The 8,433-nt window shown below is 44.4% G+C and overlaps 1 protein-coding gene and 1 pseudogene across 2 annotated transcripts; one reads left to right on the forward strand and one right to left on the reverse strand.

Moving 5' to 3' along the window:
* Positions 1–372: 372 nt before the first annotated feature.
* On the forward strand, positions 373–2,924 carry LOC310784918 (trypsin-3-like; annotated as a pseudogene). Its single transcript has 4 exons — positions 373–376; positions 573–691; positions 1,953–2,103; positions 2,794–2,924. The product of its transcript is annotated as a trypsin-3-like (transcript).
* Positions 2,925–3,382: 458 nt separating this feature from the next.
* LOC310785240 (small ribosomal subunit protein eS19) lies at positions 3,383–6,533 on the reverse strand. Its single transcript, XM_083646249.1, has 6 exons — positions 6,517–6,533; positions 6,203–6,273; positions 4,626–4,726; positions 3,910–4,093; positions 3,746–3,800; positions 3,383–3,517 (listed from the first exon to the last, which is right to left on the reverse strand). Exons 2-6 carry the CDS (start codon positions 6,271–6,273, stop codon positions 3,491–3,493), a joined length of 438 nt encoding a protein of 145 aa, XP_083502375.1. The 5' UTR covers positions 6,517–6,533; the 3' UTR covers positions 3,383–3,490.
* Positions 6,534–8,433: the final 1,900 nt, after the last annotated feature.

Genomic DNA, 8,433 nt, shown 5'->3' on the forward strand with positions numbered 1-8,433 from the left:
TCCATTACCGCCTCATGAATTTGTGCCTGATTTCCTATAATATTTTGCATTTGGAAAGACTTAATTTCCTCGGTTGCATTTATGCATAAAGAGGCTTGATTGGAAATTCAAATTGCATAATTGCCGATTACATATTTGCCAACGCTCAAGAAGCCTGTTCAGTCAGAAGTGCCTGTCTGAGTGGCCTGGGGGTTTCACCCCCTCAGTTTCCACATCGGCCAAGGTCTCGGCTGTTCCTTCCAGCCATATGGCTCTCTCCCATAACTGGACTTGGTCTTGAGAGACCTTGGCAGGGTCAGGAAGGTCAAAGGTCAAAGGCAGGCCTGGTATATATCGAGATGAGTCAACGTTCCTGGCTTTGCTCGGAGCAGCATGTGTAAGAGCACTGAACTGATTATTGACTTTTTTGTTGTGAATTTATAACCTTGCAGATTTACCCTAATTTTACAGTCGTAAAAAAAGAAACCACTTTTGTGAACATTTTATTTATTGTTTTCTTGCTCATTATTTTTAGTCAAGACTGATTAGGTTTTCCGTTATGTCAGACTAAACTCCTCATGGCGCTGTTTCAGTCTCTGTCCCTGAGGCAACTGATAAGATTGTCGGAGGGTACGAGTGTCCCAGACACTCTGTCCCCTACCAGGTGTCTCTGATGCTGGCTACCACTGGGTTGATCCCTCATCTCCAGCCAGTAGGTGGTGTCTGCTGCCCTCTGCTAAATAGCCTATAGACCATCACCTTTACATAGCCGCTTTAGTTGTTTTTTGTATTGTTCTGTTTAGTTCTGTCCTGGTGCTGCCTCTGTCGTTTTTCTGTCTCTCTGTGGGGACTACGGATGTAATTTAGCATTCTTGCTAACTCCGGCTTATTTACGTTGCCTTGTGTAATGTTCATGAATATGCACTGTCCCGTCCAAATAAACAAATAAACAAATAAAGTAAGTAAAGTACCGGTAAGTAAAGTCTAAACGTCTTGTGATTTCCCTGTACGCTTTATTGAGTAATTTGGTCTAAGTGGATATTAATTAGACATCTATTAAATGTTATTACGCTGTATCAATCATACCATAGTGATTTCATCACTCCCAATAAAAAGGGGTTTTGTTAGGATGTAGTGGGAATACACCCACATGCAATAAACCTACACACGGATTTCTGTATTATTAAATCCTGGAACTAACATTTGCATGATTAAGAAATAACTGGGGAGGTGGGTTAAAATATTCCCGCTGCTTAGACTCCTATAGGTATTATCACTACATATCTACACACTCACAAAAGTAAGACTATGCAAGTAGGCTACACGTGCATACAAAATAAGCTCATTATGTTGTACTGATTCTTGTAAGAATACATACTTGAGCATAATGGTAATTTATGTATCAATTTATTCATATATATTATAGCACCGGGAATGTTCACAGACTGTTACCGAAGAGAATCATAAAAAGACGTCTCCCCCTCCAGTCGTATCCAGGTGCGTCTGAGTGAGCGCCACATCGCCGTGTACGGGGGGGGGCTGCATGGACCGACTCCGCCAAGCCCATCGAGCAGCATGGCCACCAATCACAGTAAGTGGAGTTGTTGGTTGAGTCAGAGAACTTTACAGCTGAGAGAGAGAGAGGGGGAGAGAAGGTGGGAAGAGGTTCTGAGCGTGGCCGTAGGTTTCTACACATAGCCTCCCACAAAATGAAGATCTTTGAAAAAGGGCATTTCTGAATCACTGGATGGATGAGCAAGAAACAAGTGCCTGCATGAGTGTAGCGTGCTATACACACATTCTCACGCCCAGTTGGCACTTATCTCAAGCTGTGTGAAGAGAGGCAACTTTTAGCAAAACACAGCTACCGCTCTTCTAAATTAGGCTATGGCTATATATATTGCATAGTATTTATTTACATGGTGGGTTCCTGTGTCTCACCTTTTGATTTCTTCCCCCCTCCAGTCCCCCAGGCAACTACCCCGACAGGCTGCAGTGCCTGAGGCAGCCCATCATCGACGACACGATCTGCCGCGAGCGCCTTCCCCCCCGTGATTCACCGAGAACATGGTTTGCTCCGGGCCGGCTTCATGCATGGAGGTGCCAGCCGCTGCCAACTGCCAAGTGAGTCGGACTGAACCATAGAGAAAACAGGAGGAGTCAGGTGGAACACTAGTGCGTATATCTACTAAAACAGTGCAAAGAATCTCAGGTCTTTTATCAGCCTGTAGGGACTACTGTACTTGTAGATGCTACTGTACAGTCGGGTCTACCTTCTGAACATATTCTCCTCTTTCACCTCATACTAAACTCTCATTTTCATTACGCTTTCACACAACATATTCTAGCCTAAAGGTCGGAGAAACAGGTCTGACTCCCCAGGATAGCTGGGGGGGGAGTTGTTGAATGAGTAACACTCTCCGGTCCCTCAGCAACAACCACCACCAAAGAGAGCACTTAGGCCGCGCGCGCCCACACGCACACACACACAGTCTCCAGTGGCTCCCAGCCAAACACTAGTGGTACCGGGGGCAGCTCCCAGGTGTGGGTGTGTGTGCAGCTGTCCGCGTGTGCGCTCAGAAAGCAGAGTAGTGCTTGAATTTTTCCTCAATATGATCATTTACGCAGCAAAGTTGCCGCAAAATCCAATTCGATCATCTACGCTTTTGTGGGAATCTACGATGTAAGTGTGAGGTTTCTATCATATATTGTTCGGAAGAATGTGTCTACACACACACACAGACGACATGATGACCAAATATGATCCCATATATCATGTATCCGAAGCCAATGTTCTTCTGCTACTCGACACAGGGAGACTCCGGTGGCCCTCTGGTGTGTAGCGGTCAGCTGCAGGGAGTGGTGTCCTGGAGGAACACCCCAGTGTCTACGCCCGCGTCTGCCGCTACAACAGCTGCATCAGGAGTGTCATGCACAGCAACTAAACACACACACACACACACACACACACACACACACACACACACACACTTACAAATCCATACACGTGTGCAAGGCTGCATTACGCCAGCGTACTCAGACACACATCACATCACAGTATATTTGCAACTCCCTATGTGTGTTACTGTGCGTACCGCATCTCATAAATAACATGTTCGTTTATCTGTTACCAAGACTTCAGAGAAGGTATTCGTTCAAATTAATAAAATGACTGATATTGTATTTTTGTTCTCTTATTTTATTTTATTTTATTTTTGGTATTTAGTTGCATAATTGTTGGCAAAACAATAACTGCATGCTCTTGGTTTGTGACCTCTCATCGTTCTTGTGTCAGGCTTGTCACAAAGCTGCTGCTTTCTTGCACATGCAGAACATGTACAAAGTATGTAGCTTTTATCGACTTGTCCTCAATATTAGTTTGAATCTGTATGGAATGCCTTTTACAATCGGTTCTGGTGGAAATGGGAGTGATAAGAGGGTTGACAAAGATATAAGCAGTAAGGCATAACTGTATGATGCATGCGTTCTTCATGGTCCCTCCTTGTAAACTTCACTGTTTCTTGTTTGCTGAGGCAACCTAGAGAGAGAGAGAGAGAGGGGGGGGGGGGGAGAGAGAGAGAGCGAGAGAGAGGGGGGGGGGGGAGAGAGAGAGCGAGAGAGAGAGAGAGAGAGAGGGGGGGGGAGAGAGAGAGAGAGAGAGAGAGAGAGAGAGAGAGAGAGAGAGAGAGATGGGACAATCATACAGACAGTTGCATCAAACTGGAAAGCGTGCTTACTGGGATCTTGTTTGGACCCAAAAACCCACCTGACCAGCAATCCTGTCCAGGTCCCTTTGGCCCTGAGGTGTAAGTCTCCGTCCGCTGTCAAATACACATTCACAAATCAATCCATCATCACATCAGCCGTCCTCCACACCACTGTGTTCAACCCCAACGCCCCACCCTGTTTCTAACCCAACCCCTCTTTTACCCGTTGGGGTCCTTCTCCACCATCTTGAGGGCCTCCAGAGCCTGCAGGACCTTGCGCGCCACGTTCCTTGATCCCACGCTGAAGTGGGCGGGGCACACGCCGTTCTTCTGACGCCCTCCGTAGATCCTGATCATGGAGCCCACGCCCACTCCTCCTCGCAGGTACAGGTGGCGGGCTGTGGACGCTGGTGTGGAGCCATACATACATACATACATACATACAGCACGTGTGTTGCAATACATCCTGGTTTTGTCTTATAGATTATTCACCCAGCAGGCGTGTATGGCTAACCAATACGCAAACATTCCAACTTATCAATATGTTCACCACAGTTTCCCCCACACTATTGTGGGGTTGACATGCCTGAGTAGATAACATACACAGTAGCAAAGAGGACTGTGTGCATGTGCTTTTATTGTATATATTGTGTGCGTTTTGGAAAATCAACTTGTGGTAATACCTGTCTGATATTACACAATTATGTGTGTCTAATTGTATATCGTGATTGAGAATCACATGATCTTGGCACAAAGGAAAAGATGCCAAAAGTGCAGTTAATTGAGTTGGTTCCTAAAATCATCTAGACTAATAATCATGATCACAATAAATAGCAAAATAAACATAATTTATCATGTCAGCCATCATTTTGGAGCCCTACTGACATCTACTGCTGAATCGATGTATAGGGAACGCTGGTTGCCTCCAGTCTGACTCACCCACTCTGGTGTAAAACCAGTTGTCATCGCAGGGGGCCAGCTCCTTGTGCTTGGCGAGCTTCACAGTGTCCACCCACTCTGGGACCTTCAGTTTGCCAGACCTGGAAAAGCAATGGTCAGGAGATGTGACCAATCAATTTAATTCAACCAATGGATCTCAAAGTGGGGTCCGTGGCGACCCCCAAAGGGGTCCTCGAGGGGGTTCCAGGAAAAGGCGAATAATTTATTTTCACTAGAATTCTAACCATAAGTGACACAATGACAGAATGTATGACTATTTTGGTCATGGTTTTCATACACTTTCTGTAATATCTAAAAGTGTGATGACCCTCCCACTCTCCTGGCCCCGTCTTGCAGGAGCCTCGTGTTGGGGTTGTTAGGCTGATTGGGTGCACCTGGGCCACAGCAACAATTGTATGGGCATTGGAAGACCTTCAAACCATTCAGTCTCTCTCCCTCACCAATGCACCTTTTGTTCCGTTTGCTTAAAGTAGTTTCTGTTGTCAAATTAAGTTCCTTTAGTTTTAGTTAGTTAATAAATAATTGTTCTAACTTTCACTTTGGTGTATGTTACAAACCGGCACAAGGAAGTAACAAATGAGAGGAGTCATACATCAAAGTAAAGGGTAAAACAATGATTTATTAACTAAAACTAAGGGAAAATAACTATAGACAACACAAACTACATTAAACAAATGAACAGAAGAAAAAGTGCATCGGTGTGGAGGGAGGGAGGGAGGGAGACTGAATGGTCTGAACTCTGAAGGTCATGCACCCAATTAGCTCCTGCAAGACAAGGCAGGAGAGTAGGAGGCTCATCATAAAAGCTCAAATCTTATCAGTTGGGGGAGTCTGCCCTGGGACAAAATCTTATCAAATGGGCATCCGTGGTCTAATTTGGGTCTAATTTGGGTCCTTGACGTGGAAAGAGTTCATGAGGAATTCATGTACTAGCCTACTTTATTTTGAACCTTGTTCATGTATTCAAATAAGTGCCCCGTGACTGTTGAAAAAATGAAAAATGACCATGATAATCCTCTGGGTGTATCTGTGGCAACCAATAGTGAGTTTATAGTGACCTAATTGTGCCCCCCCCCCCTATAAGGATTATCTGTGGTAATGTAATATATTATTATTATTATTATTATTAATAATAATAATCATCATAATAATCATAATAATCATAATCATAATCATATTTAATTATTTAACCTATAGCTGCCTGCATGATATAGTTCAGTAAAGTGTTATAAGCTAATTAATAAATCCTATCCTCACTGGTTACAGGATTACTTCTTTATCAGGTTCCCTGGTGTCTCACTAAAATAGAATAAAATAAAATAAAATAAAATAAAATAAAATAAAAACGATGTCCACTCTCCTAAGACAAGGTCACCACATAATAATGTCGATGTGTGATGGTGTGTGAGCCCGCATACCTGGACAGACAGTGTCTCAGCAGCACCTGACCACCTGACCTGTGCTGTGATTGACAGGCCAGCAGCAGACAGTGCAAGTCATGCAGGGGGGCAGCTGGCCCCGAGCCGAGCCGAGCCGAGCCGAGCGGACCAACTTACTTTTTGAGGAAAGCCGACAACGCCCTGACAAACTCCTGCTGGTTGACGTCTTTCACCGTGACACTGGGCATCTACAACAACACACACATGTGAAACGCGGGTGAGCTGAAGAAACAATTCAAAACCGCGACTGAGTGGTTTTATAAATATGCCAACATGCACCGAGACTGACCGCAGCGACAGCGTTATATCAGCTTGGGATATCTTGACATGTTTTTGCTAGCTATGCTAGCTACACAACGTGAACAAGTCGTGTTAGCTCTGGCAGATATATGTACCCCTTATTATTAATAATAACAGCAAATTTCCGGTACCCTGCTCGTCGCCAGCAAACCCGACAGCCAAGCGATGTGTTGGTGCAGTTAGTTTGCTCCCAGTTTGGGCGATGATAATGCGGTGAAACAGCACACAGGAGGATGCTGAGGACGGAGGGAGACTGCCCTCAGCAGAGAGGATGTAACGTTTAATACTGTAACCCGACTTTACCGTTACTTTGATTTCCTACGTTACCAGAGGCCTTGAAACCCCCCCCCCCCAAAGTCAAATGCTAAAATGTTGGATTTTTATTTGAACCGCAACATAGGTTCGTATTTGTTAAACTGCTGAGATATTGTTGAAAAATGAACAGTTATATTGGATGTGAGCGATTCTCTTTATATAACAGCAGAGGGCGCTGTACTGGCAGAGTCCCCCCCCCCCCCCCCCCCATTTCACATCTCTGCATCTATTTCAGACCCAAGTCTTTTCAAGAAGTGTGGTGCAGTGTCTCCAGGAGAAGGTTGGTAGCCCAGGCAGTGTCTGTCTGCACATAGACTACATGTTGGTGCAAAAGAAATATAATACTATGACACAAAGAGAAAAGGTGCAAATGTGACCTTCACCTGGGATAGATAGATAGATAGATAGATAGATAGATAGATAGATAGATAGATAGACAGACAGACAGACAGACAGACAGACAGACAGACAGACAGGCAGACAGGCAGACAGACAGACAGAGAGAGAATACTTTATTTATCCCCGAGGGGAAATTCTGGCGTTACAGGCCTGTCTTTCATGTGTAGAATAGAGTTGCATATTGCTTCATCGGATTTGCTTTGTAAATCATTTTTGTCAAAAGTAGCTCATTATTGCCTATTAAATATTATTATTTTTGGTCTAAAATAGATTTTTAACAAGACACGGCGGACCCCCTGTTGAAGAAGACCGCTGATTTAGAGGGGAAAGCAAGCTGTCCTTGGGAAACAAAGCAACATGTTGTGAATATAATAGAAGCTGTAGATGTGGTTTTGTATGAGAGTGGAAGGTTCGACAGCAGTTATTCAGCCAGCTATTCAGCAGCATGTCTCCACTCTCCCTCTCAACCGCCCTTGACTTGCCTTGTCCTCCCTCCTCTCACCTCTCCTCTTGTTTAGCTACTTCTCAATAGCAAAATGCTAATAATAATAATATATCTCATATCCACACTCCCACTGCCTTCTACTGTAACAAACAACAAACAAACAAACACATACACACAATATTTTGCCTTATTCTCAATTGATTTCATGTTTATGTATGTGGTAAAAAGCAGTGCACTCAACCTGTGAACTGACTTAAACACCATGGGCGCTTTTCACGGTGGCCATTTTGTGTCCAAAAGGCATGATAAACACAGGTGCAAGCAACACACTAATGAGGGTTTCCAACTTCCATGATTGGACACAAAATGGCCACTGTGAAAAGGGCCTATTGCCAGGGCATTTCAGGGTTCATCCTGGCTCAGATCGACCCTTCTCACGGGGGCCATTTTGTGTCGAAAAGGCAGGGTTAACACCAATCAAAACACTAATGAGGGTTTCCAACTTCCATGATTGGAATTTGGAAACCCTCATTAGTGTTTTGCTCGCACCTGTGTTCATTCTGCCTTTTTGACACAAAATGGCCCCCGTGAAAAGGGTTGATTGGGCGTTTGGGGGGTGATACGCACAACAGTAAGCATGATCAGACCCATCATGCTTCCTGTCAGGCGTAGCCTATATGTGACTTTTGGGTTAGTGGCAGGGTTATCCTGGACACAGTATGTCAGTCATTGTCAGAAATTATGGAGCAATGTGTTTTCACACAGCACCCCAAGTTTCAGACAGTCATTTCAACATACAAATGTGAGACTTTAACATTGAAAATTCTCTCAAATGATACAGTAAAAAGGCTTGATTTTGCAGTACTGCAGCATGCAATCAGGGTCGTCC

Source organism: Poromitra crassiceps, assembly GCF_964638095.1.
Source record: "Poromitra crassiceps genome assembly, chromosome: 11".
NCBI classification, from domain to species: domain Eukaryota; kingdom Metazoa; phylum Chordata; class Actinopteri; order Beryciformes; family Melamphaidae; genus Poromitra; species Poromitra crassiceps.